Here is a 21,960-nt window from a genome sequence, read left to right on the forward strand (position 1 = left end):
TTTCGTCACATGGTCTCCATAGTCCCCCATACAATTGCTCCCATCTAAATGGAAAACAGTACAATTATCATCGTAGTAGAAACAATAGTATCGAATGCGTCTGGGAGACGCTTCATTACTAATACAATTTGTATAACACTTATTTAAGATTATTACGTGTTGACCTGTGGAAAGAGTTATTCTGGATGCTAAAATATAGACACCACAATGTTTCATTAGATTTTATATCTAGTTATAGCAATTTGCTACAAAAATAAATCAATGCTAATCTTCTGTTATCAATAATTGATCATTTTTATAAGAGACACCCTTTTATGCCTAGGATGGTATTAAATAATAATTTTGTTTTATAGAATACCAATCATGTTTTCTATGGTCTACGATATGCTGATAAATATAAATCTTTGCAAAATTCTTTATGTACTTACTCCTATCAATGTTGCGTTGCAAATGTGCAGCCACGCGATGTCTAGCATCATTGAACTCCAGATGTAATCCAAGTCGCAGCAACGTTGGATTTTGTTCTACCAATTGTGTGATTTCCATTTCGATCTTGTTACCTAGTACTTGCGATCTCTGCGAAATAAATATTAAAATTTCATGGAACCGTTATTTTTATCATAAGATTTTTTTACATAATTTTACGCAATGATCTATATATATATATATATATATATATATATACCTGATTGGAACATCGAAATTCTTCAATGGATTTTGTCTTAAGAAGAGATCTGATCAGCCTTACTATCACAGGTGGGCTTATGAAATTTGTCTCCACGCTAAAAAAAAAATGTTAACATTACAATAATAATAAGTACAACAATAATAAGTAGCGGCACACACTTTTAACGCGAAAATATATAAAATATAAAAAATGCGCACTTGAGTACTTTGAGTGTCGAATTCTTCTCTAAAGCATCGGCCAGCCGTTGTGCAGTTTTATCGTTGAGTCCAACATTAGTTAAACTTAGTGATTCAAGATGTGTGTTCATTTCTAATCCTTCAAACAATTGTACGAATTTTTCGTCCGAAATATTCTGCAATAAATATCATTGCCAGCTTAGAATAAAATATATTGTTCTGTTTACGAAAATATTTGCCAATTGCTGTTATTTACTTTAATATTGTTCCAGTTTAAGTCAGTCAGAGTGGAGTCATCGTCCCGCACTTGTTTAATAGTGGCGTCGACGTCCGTATCATTGGGCGGTTCCATAGGATAAACTTTCGGTTGACTAGCTTTCGTTACTCCATCCCAGCCGAGTCCGACCGGTTGTCCAGAATTCAATAGAGATGCGTGATACTGATCTTGATTCATCATGGAATGGAAACCAAGAATAGCTGCAAGAAAGAGACGATTTTAGATAATTGCTTATCTTTTAATTCCAAGACAATGGACTTTAGGAAATGATCAATCTTTACCAGCAAGATCAATGATTTCTTCTTGGGTAGCGGCTGAAAGCGCTTGTTCGTATTCCTCCCCAAGATCTATCGCAATCTGTTCATCTGCTTCCTTTTCTTTTATGGTTTCTTGTGGTGGAGGTATCCACTGAAACGATACATATAATTGATACAGATATTGTGCAAAACTGTACATTGACTTTCTACACATATTTTCTTTTTTTATAATTATAATTTCAGACTTTAGATTTTTATAAGAAAATATTAGATTATGCTATAAATATTATACCATCTTTTATATGGTCAAAAACCTATTTTTATAATCTATATACTTACTTTTTTTCCTCTAACTACACCAGGTACATATGGTTTCAACTCTGGAATATCAGGTGTTTCTAAAGCTTGCTTGTTGATATGTTCAATGAGTTTCTTTCGATTCAGCGGCCCTGTAGGACTCTTGTTACATTCATAACTGCAACGCTGCGAAGGTGGCATAAAGCTATCCTATAAGCATAATTTAAATTCAATTATTTTCAAAAAGCACATGATTTTGAAAAAAACACATAAGATTACTAATCATTTATATAAACAAACAGACTTACATCAGGGTCCACTTCCTTGGCCAGCATATTTAGTTCCTCCGGTGTGAGCTCAGCCAACAATTGATCCACATCAATGTCATCATACTCGCTTAGATCCTTGCCATATAGCTTGGCTGCTGTCGTCATGGTGGTTGTTTTGGTTGACGAGGAAGTCTGTAAATCATCCCATGGCTGTTGGTCAACAACCGAGTGTTTTCTCGACATTTTGTAAAATTTTATAATGTACAGTCAAGTGCAAAAATCCTCGTGTATCTCAATAAGCTCCGATATATTATACAATAGCGTTTAATTAGAATAAAGCTTTATCTCTTCTACTATTTAAGATACAATCACGTCAAGAAGCATCTAAAACTCTCGCCGTTATAAACAAAGGAAAGGCTGTCGCGCGTTATTGACGTTTCCGGCTAATTATTGCGGCGCCCGTCAGTCGTGCCGGATCAATTATTCAAAGGGCGCATTGACCGCAGGGAAAAAAAGATGTCGATACGAGACGCGCCCCCCCGCCAAGGAGGACTGACTGACACGACACGACCGATTTCTGTTATCGCGAAAGCGTAATCACCGAACGTCGACAGGTCGTGCGTTCGCGATCGACTGATCCGATCGCGTCGATCATATGACTCATTTAAATTCGGCGAGCGTCCAACGCGACTGATGCCCTCTGACCCAGATAATTCGGGATCGATTTTCATTGACAACTCGCGTGCCAAATCGGCGATGATTAAAGCGGAATCGCTCCGGCCACCGCCCGGCTGACGAATGGACCTCCCTCCCTCTTCACTGGGACTTACTCAATGATAATGATGACGATGACAGGACGCGACCTCGCGCCCTGTGCGTGTCGTCGCTAGGTGCGTGAATTCGAGGGTTAAAAGTCCGAGAGAAACGCTTGCTCCGGATTCTCGCACACAGTCTCGACACACGACGACGTACGGACGCGCGCGATTCACCGACCAGCCCACCAGATCGCGGCAGCGCCCTTTTAACGTTGACAATGCGATTGCGTGAAGATCGAGTCGATTACGCGCCCGATGCGACTTTTGTCCACTTTTTTCCGAGATCGTTTTTTTCAAAATGATGCGATACTCGATCCTTACTCCCGGCACAGATGAATCGAGGATAATCGGAATTGCAATCTTCTCTTTTTGCACGATTATAATAGCAATGATACGGCACGATTGACGCGATTTTGATTGCGCGTCGCTTGGACAACTACGCGCGTGGCTGGAAGATGTTACGGCGAATGGAGTATATGTCGAAGAGGCGGGAAATTCAAAGCGAATGCACGATAGAGGAAAAATAATAAATTGGTAAATAATACAGCTCTATGTATTTAACAACATGATAATTAAGAAACGAGCACTAAGAGCCTACAAAACGCGGATGGCAATGCGTAAATTATTTCGAACATTAATTGTTCGCGAAAAAATTTTTAAGACATATACATATATGCCAAGTTATAGATTCTCTTGGTTTGAGACTTCGATTAATGTTCGAAAAAATTTACGCATTGCCATCCGCGTTTTGTAGACTCTTAGTGCTCGTTTCTTAATTATCATGTTGTTAAATACATAGAGCCGTATTATTTACCAATTTATTTAGAACTACACACCGAGCTAAAAATGATCGTGTTCTCATTATTTCCATAGATTAATAAAAACGGATAGGAGAAGTGTCGGTGTGGGACCGAATAGCTCAGTGGTAAGAGCAGTCGCCCGGCAAGCGAAAGACTCGGGTTCGATTCCCGATTCAGCGACTTCGTGATATATATATCGCGATAGTTTAAGGCGTTCTGATTAAGAGAATATTGTAATTCTAATTTAATAACGCCTGGATGAATTAAAATTATAATAGTTTTAGTTCAAAAATTCACGCAATCCGTGATTGTACGCACTGCCTATTATGCAACGCAAGAGTTACTAAGTCAAGTAACTCGACTCTCGGATTTGGCTAAGAAATGTTTATGTTCTATACGCTATAAACGGCGAGAGGAGCCTTACATTTCATGTGTCTCTTTAAATTATCTGGTCTATCTGCTAATATCTCATTAAAAAAAGTCATCGGGTCTAATCAGTTTAATAAAAAAAATTTATAAATGTAAAATTATAAAATAAAGTTTCAAAATAAATGTTAATTTTTCGAAAACAAGAATTTTTTGCGGGATAAATATTATTTTAATATTGGATATTAATATTGGAATATAACAGACAACCGGGGGTATATGCCTATCTACCTTTTTATAATTTATTTTTTTTATTTATTTTTTATATTATATATACAAATATATATATGTATATAATTTGTATATAAAATATATTTTTATATATATAATATTATTTATATATAATTATTAGATAAGATAGAGGGGGATTATTTGCAAATTGTTTTCTCTTAATGCAGACTTTTTTTATACACGCACATATATAAATTTTAATTTCTAGATGATGAAAAACTCGACAAATATTTAATCTAAAGATATTTAATTATATTTAAATATTTATCTAAAAATATTTAACTACATTTAAATATTTATCTAAAAATATTCTTCTTAATAAATTTATGTATGTACTTTTTACTAAACACGAAAATTATTAATATTTCTGAAAAAACGTTATACGTTCTCGATAATAAGTTCAACATCAGTAATCTTTAATTCTTGTTTAGAATGACTTGAATTTTCATTCAAAAGAATTGTACGTTTTCCTTAATAATTCATAGAAGATAATTTTATTACATGCAAAATCGAATCAATCGATTAAAGCCTTTCACTTCTTCCGCAATGAGATTACCTTTTCTGCTAAATTATGAGTATCCTTACGACACTGCTAATACTAGAGCTAATTTGAATGTATGATTGCACCAGAGACTGCGGAGATTGTGACAATACAAAATAAGCTATAGCATATATATATATGACTCAAGGTTTTCATATCAGCTTTTATTTCTTCAATAAAAAATGAATTGTAATCTCGATTGATAACTGATTCCTCATACATCTCTATACAATTTCAATTCTAGCATCGCTATCAATATCTAACATTCTTCAGCGAGGCGTTTGCTATTTAAGATGCACTGTCCATCGCTTAATTTTTTTCGTATTCAACATGCATCGGGAGCCGGTGTAAATTTATCCGCGTGTACATCCGGTAACGCGTAAAACCGTGCAGTACGAGTCATCCGCATATTAATCGAGCCTCGGAGTCCTCGTTTTACGATTGACCGTGAAGCCAGCACGTGAATGCAAGTTGCCAAAACCGGCAATTCCCCTTCCTGCTGCCGTTCCTTCCTCTTTTTTCTCCGCGTCCCGTTCCTCTATCCTTCTATCTCGATCACGTAATCCGCGGAATCTCGACATTGACATAATCGGCCTGATTCGACGCCGCTCAAGGTCACCGTAAGAGTAAAATCTGGACGAGAAGATCGATATCGGACTAGAAAGGAAAGGCGGTGCGAGGAAAAGGGAGAAAGGGGTGAAAGGAGGCTCGATACGCGCGTCAATGGTCCCCATTCGGAGGGAGAGACGCAGCGGAATCGCCATCTCCGTCGACGGTCCTGATCGGAGTGCCGTCCGTCGAGCGGTTAGTAGCGGCGACAGCCCTCAAAAATAGCTGAGGCTTCCTCGCTGAGACTGGCACCCTCCCAACGGGCTATACTTGGACATACCCGCGCACCCGATTATTTATAGTGGCCGCGAGAGCGCGGCCACTGGCCTTCTTATGAACTAACCAGCTACGGCGACCAGTCGAGGAGACATTCCGCCGCCCATGACCTAGGCCCGCATTAATAACGACACCACCCTTGCCATGCCATGCCTTCCGAGCGCGATGAGAAACTTAGTACTTTGCACTCGTCGGCGAATTCGCATCAACACCTTTCTCCCTCTCTTTCGCGACTCCAAAATCTCGTTCGAAAAATCTTTTACGAGAGGCTGTTGATTCTCTTTAAACGTGTTACCTGCTAAACAATACAATTTTCTTCACTGACAGCTTTAAGATTTAGAATTTTATCTCTGTACGTTTAACTTTATGCAGAGTTCCAGAGCTTGAAATTTTCAGATTCGAATAATGAATGCTTAGGACAAGATAATTGGTAAAAGCGAGAAATAACGCAGAATGTGAACAGAAAATTTGAAAAGTCTGGAAAAAATGAACTAGCTCAATTTGAATGAGCTACTAAAAATACATCACCTTTTACACGAGACACCGCACGTGGTTCCTTATTTTCCTCGCTGAGACCAGACGATCATCATAAAAAAGTCAGAGATACAAAAGTCACATCTGTTCGAGATATTTTTATCCAAGTTTTCCGAAATATATATTTTCAATGTTAAGGTAATATTTAAAGACTGAGAGGCAGAATATGAACTATCATGCATCAACATCGCTAAAGACAGAGATTAAGCGATTATCTTCAGCCATCTATAATAATTTTATTAGATTTCTCTAAAATTTCTGAAATTACTTACAGACTTTCCCGAGAAATCTACAAATTCGCTTCCTACAGTTTACGAAGCAGAGCGTTAGAAAATGCAACTAAGTTTTTTCCTTTCGACGAGAAAGCGAGCCACTCACGCATCTCGCTCGTTCACGAACAGATTGAATAGCGACACGTCCAAAGGTAATTTTTTTCTAACGGTACTTAATCGCTCAGCAGATGCGAGAAGTGAAAACTGCGAGATCCGCATCATCGAACATAACGATAACTTTCGCGATACATCTTTATTATCTCGAATTTTTTTTCCTATAACAAGTAACCATCTCAATCTTAATCAAATCGAAAAGAAAAATTTCATCGGATTCATAGGATTATTAAAAGATAAGAATCCGAGAATTAAGAATTCAATCTCATGTCAGAAAAAATAAAGATCTAATCTATTAATTAAATTCTCAGCTATTGACGTGAAAATTCGCGTTTCGTTTCAATTTCTTGAACGTGGACTTCCTCTGCTCGATTTTATTCAACCTACGGTACTTGGAGCGTATATGAATCAAGCGATCTTTAAGGTTCGTTTGCGACGTAACGGTCATTAAACATCATTTTATACGGCGTAACGTACCGCCACAACGGTGGTTCCACAACGTTATATACGTTACTAGTATTTATGCGCGCGTCTAACAGCTGACGAATGGTACCGTGACAGACATTGTTCAATGGCCTGAAGCAATCTCGCCCGATCAGCGGATCCAGCATGCCTCCGTAATCGATATAACGATAATTATCTTCGATACTCGTTCCATTTTCAATCCCGTGACTTTTCAGTCAGTACGCATGATTAGTCACTTCTCGGAGAATTAGCCTAATTACAACGCGTTTATCGTCGCAATAATAATAACAACAATAATAATAACCGTTACAGATCTCGCAAATCTTAGCTAGCGACGCGATCGCGATATAAATCACAGCCGGACGATTTATCTGGCACGTCTACACAAAGTTTACGATCGTTGGCGATGAAATACGTTCTGCCAAAACGCGCGTTACGCAATTTCGTGTTGCGATTTATCAAGCCGGTCCTATCGATAATCCGCGTATTCTTGTCGCATCTTTTCCATTATGTCGAATTATTTTTCCCACCGATATGCGGATCCAATTTGACCCTCTCGAGCCGATCGAATTTTTTCATATTCGATCTTTTCTCTTTGTGTACAAACAGATTTCTGTTGGCAACACGCCAGATACCTGGCCAGAATGGATAAAATCGCCCCATCTCTCATTGTGAAAGTATATCGATATAAGTGATCTGGGTTATCGTGTCATCTTTAGTTAGTTGGCGACAAAGCCGGGCGGATGTGAAACTCCAGTTACTAATTAGATCGACGTCGCGCATCTGTAGATTAAGAATGACTGTCAAAGTCATCAAAATAAACGGAATTTTAATTTATATAAAATTGAATGTTGGAATCAAATTAAGATTAACTTGTGAAATTAAATTCGGATTAAACTAAGACGAGATTAAATTACAATTAAGTGTGTACAAATATTAAGATAAGCATTAAATCAGAAATATAAATTATAACGATTCAGATAAAGTTTAAGAGAGCAAATAGTTTTCCAGTGCTAGACTTGAATTATTTCTACTTTTTCAGATCTCTAATATTAATACTTTCTTTACAACCTGTTCGATTATTTGTTATTCGACATGCGCTTATTATTAACGAAATTACCGGTTTCCATATTTAATAAGCACAGATGTATCAATTTGTAGCTCTATCCATTGTAACGTTTGACAGACCGTGTAAATATTCATCTCTTTCTCTCTCCGAATAGTGCTTTGATCTTCGACTTCCTGGTGAAAACTCTCCTTTTGCAATAATTATTAACGACAGCGACGAAGCGTTGAAATTTTGTAATGCGTCTTATAAATCGATGGCTCGATTCATCAAATGAATTCAACGACGAGGACGTGCAATGACTGAAACGTTCGTTCGTGATATCGTACATTTCGTATTATTTGCTTCGCAATAACGTATGTTACGTATTATTAATAATTTTGTGAAGATTTAATTCTCCTGAGAACCTTCTCAAAATCTAACGCGAAAAAACTTTAAAGTTTTTCAAATATTTTTTTCAAACTTTAAAGTTTATCAAATAATTTTTTATTTGTACAATTTTAATTTATAGTCCTCGAAATAAGACAACTCCTTGAGATAATAAGAGCGAAGTCCTTTTAACATCTCGTAAATTAAGAGCAGGAATACGAATAAATTTCTATTCTATTGAACTGAAATCTGTCTCGTGGATAACTAGATATTCGAGCAACATATAGAGCACTTCAATCAACTTTGGCGAAAAGAATTTGGGGTTTGCTAGATCAAAGTTTATGTATGATTAGTCAACGCAGATGTTTGGTCGAACAATCGAGCGCGGTCGCGATATTATACCGTTTCAATTACTAGAATAATGGAGCTCCTAGGCATCGCTGATATGCGCAAACTGATCAAATATTGGCTAGTTGTTAATTAGTGGCACTCGATCATTTTCTCCGAATACCGCATGCAAAATACGCATTATCCAAATAAGCGCTATTTGCCTACAACCATTATGGACTGCGCGGCATCACTGGAATTGAGATGCGAAATCGTTTGGGAACTATGCGAAAGAGTTCGCGAAAACATTTTGCACATTCAATCTGAAGTATCCTCTTATTATGATTAAACTGAAACGCATATTTCATGAAAATATATGAAATATTTAAAAAAGCTATATATTTTTGTCAAATTTTCTTCTTAAATGTTTGAATCTCAAGTGCTAAAATTAAGTCCTTAAATGTGGTAAGATGTCATATCGTGTATAATTAAGTTAATTGTTATTGCGAGAGCTCGTATTGCCATAACAGCTCGACGCAAACAGCGAATTTCAACGATTACCGTAAATGGAGCCGTACTTACGCAACGAAGGCCGCAGGAATGAGTGACCTGTAAGATATTCACGTGACACACAGGCACGAGTTCGCGAAGGGACTGACAAAGCAGATGAGACTCTGGATTTACGGTAACGTAATCGCTCAGGTGAGACGAGCAAGGAGCGGCGCACCGTCGTAAACTAAGTAAGACAAGAGTCGCCCGGAGCTGGAGCGCTACTAAACAGCTGAGTTTTATATGCTGGAACCTCGATGAGAGATGCCAGGTAGAGCGGTATTGTGCACGAGTAGCGAAGTCTACGAGCCGGCGGCGATTGCGTTCAAAACGACTTTCACTTGGAGAGCCCCCGGGTCCTGATTCCCGTAAAAGGATTCCAGTTTTTCCAAGTTTTCGCTCGAGATTACAAGTGATTATGTCAGCGGAAATTAATTCCCGTCTACATTTTTCTCTCCTATGTCTAAATGTGATTTTCCTGCAGAATTGTGGAAAGAGACTGTTCAAATTCTCTCTCTAAAGATTTGAGAATTTTTGAAAAACATTGATATATTGTGTATTTGTATTGATATATGTACAATATATTTAATGAATAAGAGATGCTAAACAAAGTAAATATATATAAATGTCGATTAAGACTCGATTAAAAATATAAAAAGCTTGTGAAAAAAGTTATCAAAATATATAATTACTTGAAAAAATAAATTCCACGCAGATATAATGGAATAACGAATCATTATAAAGATTGACTTTTTATTTAGTGAATTCATTGCGTAAGATTTCATTGCTTCAATAATGCGGCCAAATGCTTTGTCCTTGTGTTGCAAATAAAGCGAGAAATCGTCTGACGTTTGATAAATTTATTAGCTAGCTCGAATGGCATTTTCATCTCTCTGGCGTCCCTTGTCCGAGTAAACAACGTATTGCTGCTTAAGATCGACGTGATATCATCTGACGGACTCGCCGGATGACCTCATCGCACCTACATATCAACCGTTAGATAGAGATGCAACCGAGGATATTGCCATGCGCTTCTTGTATAGAATTTTCCATAAAATACCCATAAATTTGAATAATGGAGGATATTATATCCCGTATATGCCGCTACATGAATTTTTCACCGTAAAAATGTAAACATAATTTAATATTCTGCAACATACGACACATGATCACACATACTCACGATCAATCAATTGCCAGACTATACAAACATTTACGAGCCGCCATAAAGGTATCATAAAAGAATCTAATGAGCAAGCTAATCTCTTTGGGACGTCTTTACGATATCTTTTGAACTTTAACATTATGTTTGGAAACATCAACGGTACTCCAACTATTATTAAATTATGTTAATCTATTGTACAAAGCCTATCACAGGTTAGCTCAAGAGAATTTTTATTTATAGCCTTAAAACAGTTTAATAATATCTTTTTTTTTGTAAATATAGATTTTCTACGCTTTAAATATTTCTAAAAAAATTTAAGCAAATAGAAGCTATAAATTTACTGGGAAAAACTTGTGGAATAATATTTGTCCATGATAATATTTTTAAAAATTAAAATAATAATATCTCTCAAATTAAAAACACAAACACGAACAAAAAAAATAATCTTTTATTATAAAAAATATTAAAGAACAAGTATTCCGTACCTTTCATAAAAATGGAAGCCCTTTGTCTCTTAACGCCAAGTATATTTCGAAATAAGGAGAGAGGATATAAATCCTGAAGAGAAGTTTCACGAAAGATCACGGGTTCTTGATCTTAGAACCGTGGAAAGAGTCGACGAGATTCCGTCGTTACTTTCCGCCGCGCATCATCGATTTACAAAAATACGACTACGACGAAGCGTCTCTACCCGATCGATTCATCGATGTATTTCGAGAACGCAGTCGCCCTTGATCGATAACGCCCACACTTCCGTACTCATGTATGTGTATGTGCGCTTGCTCCATTTCTCTATCGATCAATTTCCTCGCGATGAACCAGACGATCTCTCGGTGAGCTTCCCGTACCTCGCTTTCGAACATTATTTTGTAAATTGAGCTATGACACACGAGATTATTGTCCGATGCATTCGACGATGGATAAATACTCGAGTCTACGAATAAATAGAGATCGCCGTCAGCGACAAACAGGGGAAAAGGGAACGGTTATCAATCTTGACGCGCGTGATCGATCGGAAACATCGATGATGAACCAACGACGGGGTCGTTGACATGACGCGGATTATACCTAGTATACGTTGTTTCTCCGCGTAAATAATCGCGCATGTTAATGCGATCTAGCTTAACAGACTCGCAGAGCTGACTGGCGTATTTTCGTTTCGCTGTTACATGTGCGAATCGATCGCGGATAAAAGGAAGCAATGTGTCGCGTACTTTGGGACGTTTTATGGATTTCCGCTCTGTTTGTGAACTCTTTCGATTTATGTCGCGCAAATATTAAAGACAGATGTGATCCATGGCCGAATGCGCAAGCCTGTTATTGGAATTGTAAAGCATCCTCTTTTACACTCCAGAAGCTATCTATGTGCTCTTCCCAATACTTAAAAGAAATTCGAAGAGGAATGAGAGAAATCGTATCTCTAAAAGAGATATGATTTTGATGATTAAATAATTAAAACAGGAAGTGTTTTACTTTAAGAAAGATATTTTTGTGCATCAACTCAATAATAATTCAATGCTTTTACTCGATGCTATCCATTTCTATTCGTGGTGTCATAAAAGAATCATCGTTAACATAGCAACGCCTTTCTCCCTTCGACTAATCCCGCATTTAAGAGCCCTTTGCTTAGTCACGATCGGTTGATCACAGCTCACCCGCACACGCGTGGGAAGTTCCGCAATGCCTGATGAAAAGGTCAGCCATGTACTCTTATGCATGATGTAGCATACGTGACGCGGTAATGAAAGCCGCCCTCGCATCATACATAATCAAGCGATTTACGTATTCAAAGGTAGTGGCGAAAAAAAAGTCCTCAACATTTATGGCAACAGCTCTTACACAATCGACGATGCTTCGCGATTTAATTAAAAGCCGATTCATAAATACACTGAGGCTAATGCTATGATGATTTACACGTCAAGTGCAATCGTAAGTATCACAATGTGATCGCGCAAGAATATATCAACGCGATAATCTCTACTTATATTATTCTAAGAGAGAAAAGCCGGTCGTCGGGATGGCGCATCTAAACCGTCTAACAACACGAGATGAAAACAATAGTCTATTCTGAGAGAGCATCGCTTTCATAGTTTTAAAAAAATTACGCTGCATTTTTCTTCTGTCTAATTACGCGCATCCTGGTCACCGCGTTCGCACGATTAAACCCGATTGTTCGTTGCAATATTTTTGTAACATACTTTCTAGCATGGAGAGATCTCGTTTTATATGCCGGAGATGAATTACCGCGATCTAAATGTACTAAGTAAATTTTCTTACACCATTAAATGCGTCATATACAAATATCCAAGGATAGAAACTTTCTCTCTCCTCAAAAGCTATCATCTTGTACGAAGTATCTCCGTAATCCAACCAATTTATGCATTCCAAGAACGTGAAGTTGGAAGTAATCACATTTTTGAATTCATATTTTCAGTCGAATCAATCTACAAAGTCGCCTACTCTCCTAGAATTTTAAAGTTATTAAACATAAATTACAATATGGATTCAATTAGCTTGAATCTTGGAGAAATATAGAAAAATAAGATGCTTTTTAGAAAATTCATTGTATCATGTCATAAGATCCTCGACAGTTTTGTACAAGAGAGAAACAGAAAAAGTCTATGGTTTTCAAAAATTCATATGCTTTTCAAGATATTCCGAGTTTGGTGCAAAGTGCAAAACGACGGAAACAATTTTGAACCGCTTTGAACAAATCATTTTCGTTCGTTCGGATGAGAGCTTTTCCCGACTGAATGCCGCCTAAGCATCTGGTTCTCATCCGGCAACGTAAATATTTTTATTGGCAAATCGCAAATTGCGAATCCAAAAAAATCGAATCGCAAACGAAGAGAAGATGCATACATCCAATCGTGCTTCCCGAACAAAATTCAAGGATCCTTTTATCGATGGCAAATACGGATCCACGTGTACTTTATTTTTTTCTGTCACGTGAGAGAATAATGACCGCGGGCGAGGTCAGAAACCCTCGAAACTCCTCATTTATCGCGGCAGCATTCGTATTCTATTCTCGGCGTTGTGTACAAAGAGTTTGGGATTTATAATTAGAAAAGTCCAAGGGAGACAGACAGAAAGAGAAAATCAGAGTACCGAGGGAGCAAGTCGATTCTATTTTTGGAACGTGATGTGCACAACAAGTCCGAAGTTTATGAGCGTTTGTAAAAGAAAATCACGAACGGTTTTACTCGATGATCGTCCGACAAAGTTCGCGAGGTAAATGACTTCGAAACTGCCAATTGTACGGCGTATTCTATTATGAGCGCCAACCCCGACAATCTCGGTTTTACGACTTCCGATTTAGCAGCGAGACCCACGCCTCTCGCAAGATTGTCCTGGCAGCCGGAGAGTTCGCGTGCGAGAATCGGGCTGGACGAGGCGAGGGGAGATGGGCGGCGAACAACGAAACGATTTTGTACGAAATTAATAGATTCTTGTCATAAATAATTCGGGATTTACGCGCCGCGTCTACTTTGTGCGCAAATCCCCTGCCAAAGTCTACCTTTATCACGCTCTTCAAGTTACGCTCGTTTTTCAGCTTGTGTGCCCAACCGGAAGATCGTTCATGCTGTTCTTAAGACATAAAATTGCAAGGACCACCCACGCACGTTGCATTGTACGTCATGCGTGTATATCTCGTCTACGTATCTTTCACGCGTTTTTCTCCAGTCGCTGCGAATATTGCGAAAGGCGCAGTCCCGTCACAGATAGCTGACGTTCTGTCAATTATCATTAGCATTGTATTCCAGCGTGTTCCTAATTGCATACTCTAGACTGTAGAGACTGCATTGTATTCGAGCCGCGCCAAAACGAAGTGCGACTTCGCGAGAAAACATCGCAATTTATATTGTACGCCATGATACTTCACGCTCTGACTGAATTAATCGAATTATCCTTGTGGATAATTTATAAGTCTTGCCGCGTCTTTTGGCAACGGCTTGACCAGATCATCAAAAGTTTTCATCACGATCACGCTGGCATTTTCGTGAAAATTTCTGAGAATAACCTTTATTTCGCTTTTCGCACTCACGGCCAATAACAAGCCGCTTCCAAAATATAATCAATGAAATTTCAAACGGATGTAAAATTAGTGAGGTAAGCGCAGCATCTAAGTGCGCAAGATCGAATCTCAAAAACGAGCAAGGTCGAATCTCAAAAATACAATGCATTTCGAAATGTAATGCCGATAGCATTTCAAAAATATACCGAGTTATCTGGTATTTCATAAATGATTCGCGCTAGATAATTTCAAAAATATAATGTATAAAATGTGCGATTGATTACGGTTTCACGTTGAGGCCGCATTCGTTTGATCATCGCCAGAGAAACCGAGCCAGGTGTCGATACGCCAAAAACCAAACACACATTGTTGCCTCAAGGAGAGCCGGAAAGACGAACGAAGAATATTACGTCGATGAAATTTATAGAGCCCGCGCGCGCAGAATCGAGAGTCCAAAGTTTCGAGAGCCTGAAGCCGTTAAATCTAAAACGTCGAATTGCGCTTTGACGCAAACGCAGCGCGCTTTATTCGCGCGTTAATATTTCTATAAAGTTGTTCAACAAGCTGGAGAATCAGCGACTGAATATGACGTTTTCAATTATCGACTTGGCCTCTGAATGAACAGCCGCTTTCACACTTGGAGCAGAAAAGCGAAGCGTTTAACCGAACATAAATTCGGGAGGGAACGGGCCATGGGATATCAAATCATTGAGAATTGCGCAATCATTTTTTTTTATTGCGATTTTTATTCACGTCATCTGGCACGTGGCCAGCACCTGCAACCGCGACACAAAAAGACACCGAATTCTTTTTATAGGTAACGGAAAAAGTCTCGCTGATCGAACGGACGCGAGTCCTTTCGAGTCTTCCGCTTTTATTTGGCGTCACTTTAGTTGTATTTATATCAAATATATTTTTACAATAGTCGGATGCATTCTATCAGTTTTGAAATTTCAATGCCAACATATCACGCGCGGTTGTCAACAGCCGAACTGCAACATATGCCATAAGTATCGTTGACAGTGTCAAAATGGTGCTAACAAGATCCGAAATTCGACTACTTGTTTACTGAATTCTGCATTTGGCTCACATTATTCTAAGAAGATAGAATAATGCGATGAAATATGAATATATTTGTATATTCAGGAAAGAAAAAAAGAAAGGAAAATTTAAAAAGAAGGAAAGAAAAAATATTAAAAAATACACAATAATCGAATACATGTAAATTGATCAATATGAAAATTTAAAAGAATCTGAGAATTAATAAATATATATTATAACTAAATATTTCTTATTATTTAAGATGAAAAATCCGTCAATTTCATAAAGACACGAATGTATTTCAAAATATGGACGCCTTCCTCACGTTTACAAAACGATTGCCAGAACCGCCATTATTTCGCGGAGTCGATTCACGCGAATAAACAGCCGGAAAATCTCTAAACCACTCTCGATGAATAATCGCATGCGAAAGTAGTTACTTTGTGCACTCGACTTACGCGCGCCAAGAAAGAAGACTTTTTCTTGGCCTTTCCACCCATTCTGGACTTAACCCACTAACGCTAATCCGGAAAATCTCCGAGTCGCAAGCTGACATCTTAAATCTTCCGTTCGTATATTTATGATTTATTTGACAGGCGTAAAGATACGCGATCAGCGTGATGTATGCAAGAGCAGAAATGCGCGACAAATTTTGGCAAGATCACCAGACTTATAATTACAAAAGTAAAGTCCTTAGTACTTAATTACAATGTAAAAATATACTTAAAAATTCCATCTAAGAATCTAAAAGATTCGAGATTTCTAAAAACTCTATGCATTCTAAATAATAAAAGAATTTAAAAATTATAAATTCATACATGGACATCAACAATTAAAAACATTTACAATTTAAATTGATATTTATTAATGAATGTTATTAATAATATATTGAAGAATTCGAAGAAAGAATGAAGAATTTAAATATTTAAAAATATTACACAATTTAAAAAATATATGAAACGCATACAAAAATTCATTAAGAATCTAAAATCTAATCAATTCTTTCGGATTTTACCTCTCGTTTAGTGGTTGTTGTAGTGGTTGTAGTTTTTCTGGTAGTCTTAGTAGTGGTCCTCATCGTGCTGAGATTCTCATAAGGAGAATCCCAATCCTGGAAGACCTCCGTGGTCGCCATGATTATTGCGATATCTCGCTTCGCACAGTTTAAATATCACTCCTTTCTAAATCCCTCACAAGACGGATACTTAAAAAAATCCTTACGATTATCTATCGTCGCGTCAAAAAACATTTCTGCAAGTTCGTACATAATCATAGTACCCCCAATCCTTGCTTGTTAAAAAGCAAATCGATCGTCACATGTAACGAGGGATTTAGGATTAAAATCTATCTATCTCTCTCTCCAATCCGAAACGTCGACATAAAATTTTGACACTCTTAATATCAAGAAGCAGCTTTAATAAGCCAAAAAATGTCACGCGATCTTTGATGAAATTATGGCGGACATTTTAATATCGTTAACGAAAAATAAATTCATTTTAAACGAAAAGAAAAAAATTGCAACGGATGCAATTAATCGATCCGAGCTCTTTCGTTCTTTCGATATCTGCGTGATCGCTTCATGGACGAGCTAGATGGCCGTAAATGGATGCTGCGATCGAAGAGGCAAAATACAATCTTAATTCGCGCTGAGAGACTTGTCTCTCGGATAATGCGTTGCGAGATAACTCGAAATATGCGCGATTCTCGAGATGGACCACGCACGACTGAAGTCGGGAAACGCGTTTCCACTTTGCCGCGAGCGGGCCGCACCGCGCCCCGTCCGCAGACCGCTTCCAGAAATACGGAGAAACACGTATAATTAGGCCGCCACCCGCTGACGACGATGACGACGCACGGGAAAAAGCGCATTGTACGAAATACCGAGGCGATTCTTTTGTTAGTTGGTTCTTAATTTTTTTAATCGATAACTTGTCTTTAAAATCGATACTCTTCGAAACATCACTAATAATATCTTAATAATAAAAAGCTGTACTTTTAGATTTTTGAATCTCTTTTAGAAAGATATCATTAAAATTATAGACCATTAGATGCTTAAGAAATCGATAAACAATTTTTCGATTAATTTCCTGATATATTCAAAAAGCGAAGAATTCTATTGTGCATCTTGTAGGTGATTTGACGATTTTGCAATGTTTTATACACGGCCCGTATCTGCATAGATAATTTGTCCTCTACCGCCCTCCTAAAATTTTTCGCACATAGGAAGTAGAATAAAGCAACTTGTCGTTTACCGCGCGATTGTTTATTTTTCTTAAAAATAAGTGTCGCAAACAGAAGAGACTAAGAGTACCTAAACGACGAGAATATCGCGCTTGTACAAATCTTTACGATATGCAAGTCTTGGGAACATTGATCCCACGTGCAATCTTTTGATTTCATCAGTCGCATACCTGAATATTGCGGAACAAATCTAGATGTTACATATCGCTACTGCAGAAGCAATAATATCCGCGGAAAATAATTTGTTTCGTCTGCGGAGATGTCGACAACATACATGATGGGAGTTGCGTAAAACAGATTGCGAAAGGTTGTGAAGATCTCTCTCTCCCTCTTTTCTCTCCGATGAGCCAGCCCGCGAATTTCACGGTACGAAATAACGGAAGCAATGTTTTCGCTCAAACGAGATAAACCGATGATGTATCCTCGGCCGCGATAATTTTCTCCGTCGTATCCATGCAAATCCTTTTTGTTAAATCGCCCGGAATTTCTCTTTGGCAATGTTCGAGCGCGATGATATGCGTACTGCGACAGTCGCTGCATTTGATGCATAATTCAGTATTTAGCGCGAACACACGTAAAATTGGATCACTTGATGATATTCGTATGTTGGTCGAGTTATTTAAATACAAAAATGATAAATGTGAAAATAATAAGAGACTATAATTCGAGGAATATTTTTTGAATTACGCGAAATAACTTGACGGCGCAAAAACTATTTGATTTTATTTTATTATATCGAGTTTTCCAACTTGTTTGATTAATTAATTTGTCTTTCTCATTTTTATGCGTTACAAAATCTATAAACTTAAATATATAAACAAATCTCCTCAATCCAAATATAAAGTAAAACAATTATTTTCTGTTATTTTATATAAGAAATAACATTCATATTAATACACAAAAGTTACAGACTTCAATTTTAATTTTTTTAAGTTTATAATTAGCAATAAAAAGATGCAAAATATCTATATTAATTTATATTTTTTATATTTAAAAAGGATGAAAATTATATTATTTTTAATAAAATCTGAATTAACTATTATGTTATAGATGATCAATGATGACGAACTCTTTATTTCAACGTGAAATTATTTATAAAAATTATATTTATCAAATAGATGGCGGCAGCCATTTGTAAGCTTTCGCGCGAGCTTAAAAGCTGTCCGTGCGAAAACTCTTCCGGAAGAACCGTTAGATGGTGCAAAAGCTTGCCAAGCCCCTATTGCTAGTACAAAGAAGACACTGTGCTCGATTTTACCCTCGGTCGTCGAGCTGCCAGAAAAGCTCTTGACTTGAGAAAAGGAATTCTAGGAAATATTGATGTGCTTTGATAATATAATAACGAACTCTATCACTAAATGAATAAAACAAATAATAGACTAACAATAAATTGCACAATGGATAGCGTGAATAAAATTTTTAAATAATTGTACAAATTAAATATCTAATAAGATTGGAAATGCAAGGATTTATACGGAAAATATTCAAATATAATAGAAAAGATAATATAATAGAAAAGATTAAAAAATGTGATTCCAGTTTTAATAGGGTATACTATGTTTAATTTAGTATTTATATTTATTTCAATTTTTTTCTTTACGTCCCACATTTCCCATTGATGATATTCCACGCAAAAGTTTTATTAAACCGACATCATTTAGATACCGTACGCTATTTTCGCGCATTATGCAAATTTCTCTCACATTTGGAGAGTGTCGCAGCACACGTACAACACGAAAGTTAAATCGATCGATTCTATTTCGGAAAATAATTTATGCAAAGCGGGGATAAACGTTTTCCTCTGACGCCGCAGGGATATCACCTGCGCGATTAAAGAGCTCATTTCGCACGTCGATTGTCCGATGATCGTTCGTGCGAATTTTCAATATGCATCACATGCACGGACACAACAATCGCGGACGAGAGCGAGCAATTCCGTCCGGGTAATGGTCTCCTTTTTGCGCCGGAAAAATCAAATTACTCTCCATACTACTGCTATATATGCGATATAGCAGCATAAAATGCATACAGGATGATTAAAAATTTATAGACGTACGTTTATAGAATAAGTTTTTATATTTCGTAAGGTAATATTCTGTTTTCGATATATCTTTTTTTTTTATTTAATCAAATCGTGCAGTTTTCGATTGTCCTGTATACAAAGTTCGTGATGCGTAATTAAGATTAAATCTGACACTTCCACCAGAAAACCGCAGTCGTAAATCGACATTTACATTTCCGCGACAAGATGAAAACGGACAGAAATTATCGGCGAACTAGATGTCAAGTTATGAGCGACGAATCCACGATTGCGAATTCAAAAAGCCGCAGACCGAAAATGCGACATTAAAGCGAAAAATTAATCGCGAGATGTGACATGTATAATTGATCGGCTCATTTTAAAAATAAGTATCTCACAATCAATTATGTTTCTATGTATGAATCTAATTTTAAGAGAGTTTCTTTTTACAAAGAATTCGCGTTGCAATGTGACTCAATATTTGCAAAGATTTCGCACTTCGGATTACGAACTATAAGAAAATGTAGCTACTATTGGAGAATATATTTCAAAGCTGTTTATATACATTAGAGAAGAATGTATATATACATTAAAGAAGAATGTATATTTAAAACTTATATAAAACTGCTTATATGCAACGCTCGTTGTCTGAGTTTAACAAAAGCATCGAGTACACGTGGACAAAATTCAGAGAACTGGATGTTAATTATGGAATATAATTAATTATTTCGAAATGGACGCCGAGCAAATAGCAATCAGCGCGAGCATGTCGTTTGATATTACCAAGCGTGATACAGTGGAGGCTCCGCGCCAAAGAGATGATAAAATTTTATTATTGGCATAGAATATAATAACTCTTCCGTCTTGTCAAGCCCGAAACAATCATTTGCATTGTTATAATTACGTTCTTTATTCAAACCTATTTGCGAGCACAAATTAAAAATCCAATCATCTATTTAATGTCAATTTCATATTGTTTTATCCTTAAATACATGGAGAGTAAAGAAGAACGTATGGAAACGAAAAAAAAAACAGGTTAAAATGTAAAAAAAATGTAAAAGAACGTTAAAAATATTAAAATAGTCATTTAAAGTGTTAAATACTACAAAATTTGCTCAATAAAATATTAAAGCTATTATATCATTATTTACAAAAGTTCTACCAATATAATACATATATTTTTTAATGTATCCTGTATGAAAACGTCTTCATATTAAACTAATCTGATGAAATGATCAAAATCCAAATCGCGAATCGAATGCTGCTTTATCGAATGCTCCTGAAATCGAGAGAGGAAACTTTCCATCCACGCAGCTGTTTCAAGTGGCGTGTTATTTTTAAGTCGGATTCACCGCTCCTCCCTTCAATGCCGGGCATCCTTACGTCAGCAACAACACGATGAGTCCGAATGTTTTCTCTTCCGTTAGCGCCGAAAACCGTATATCCTATGTGAGAACGCGGACCTTCCCCAATCGACTCTCGTTTCCGTCTTGCTTAATTCTGACCTGACCTTTCTTACGTAGCACTGTCATCGATCGTCCCATTATCAGACCGGTTAACGCGCGAGATACGAAAAACACACCCCTTCGAAAAATACAGGTCGCACGGACTATGAATTATAGCAAACCTCATCGTCGACGTTCGAACTAACTTATCATTTCAATGTGTGGTAAACAAGCAAAATTATGTTAGAATAAAAAAGTATTATTGGAACGTTATAACATGTTTAATCGCGAGCCTTGAAAAATTTATATGCAGATATAAAATATATTTTTTTCATTTCGAATACGTAAAAGATTTCTAGTCTAGTTTCAAAAACAAACAGAAATTTATTATTTTTAAATCTGCGATTTTTATTAAAGCAAAAATACTAGATACATTTTTTTATATCAATAGAAATTTCGATTTTTTCTAATTTTTTGAAAAATAAATTTAATTTATAAAACGAGATGCCTCATGTGACAAAAGAGAGACAATATATGTAATCTTAAATTTATCGAGATTATCTTTGATTCAGTGAAATCTAATGTTTCTTTTGCCTTAAGATCCTTAATTCCTCTGCAAACCATATAAATAATTATTCAACGCCGCTATGCAATACTTTGTACACAAATAATGCA

General features: G+C 36.8%; 1 protein-coding gene across 10 annotated transcripts in view; it reads right to left on the reverse strand.

Moving 5' to 3' along the window:
* LOC105255288 (tropomodulin) overlaps positions 1 to 21,960 on the reverse strand; it is a 45,377-nt gene that overhangs the window by 15,273 nt on the left and 8,144 nt on the right. For 6 of the 10 annotated variants that reach the window (XR_003123253.1, XR_889513.3, XM_011264477.3 and 3 more), the window contains exons 2-8: positions 2,004 to 2,156; positions 1,738 to 1,905; positions 1,423 to 1,549; positions 1,121 to 1,341; positions 886 to 1,040; positions 686 to 782; positions 429 to 576 (exon numbers count right to left, since the gene is read on the reverse strand). Coding sequence is in view for 8 of the 10 variants with exons in the window: in XM_011264477.3 (XP_011262779.1) it covers positions 429 to 576; positions 686 to 782; positions 886 to 1,040; positions 1,121 to 1,341; positions 1,423 to 1,549; positions 1,738 to 1,905; positions 2,004 to 2,156 (1,069 nt within the window). In the remaining 2 variants the exon portion in view is untranslated. Of the gene's footprint in view, positions 1 to 428; positions 577 to 685; positions 783 to 885; positions 1,041 to 1,120; positions 1,342 to 1,422; positions 1,550 to 1,737; positions 1,906 to 2,003; positions 2,157 to 2,565; positions 2,635 to 2,794; positions 3,094 to 9,391; positions 9,577 to 16,594; positions 17,306 to 21,960 lie in introns of those variants that run through there. The other 4 variants (XM_011264479.3, XM_011264484.3, XM_011264483.3 and 1 more) reach the window with 4 other exon arrangements.

This window comes from Camponotus floridanus, unplaced genomic scaffold, assembly GCF_003227725.1.
Source record: "Camponotus floridanus strain SB8 unplaced genomic scaffold, Cflo_v7.5 scaffold43, whole genome shotgun sequence".
NCBI lineage: Eukaryota > Metazoa > Arthropoda > Insecta > Hymenoptera > Formicidae > Camponotus > Camponotus floridanus.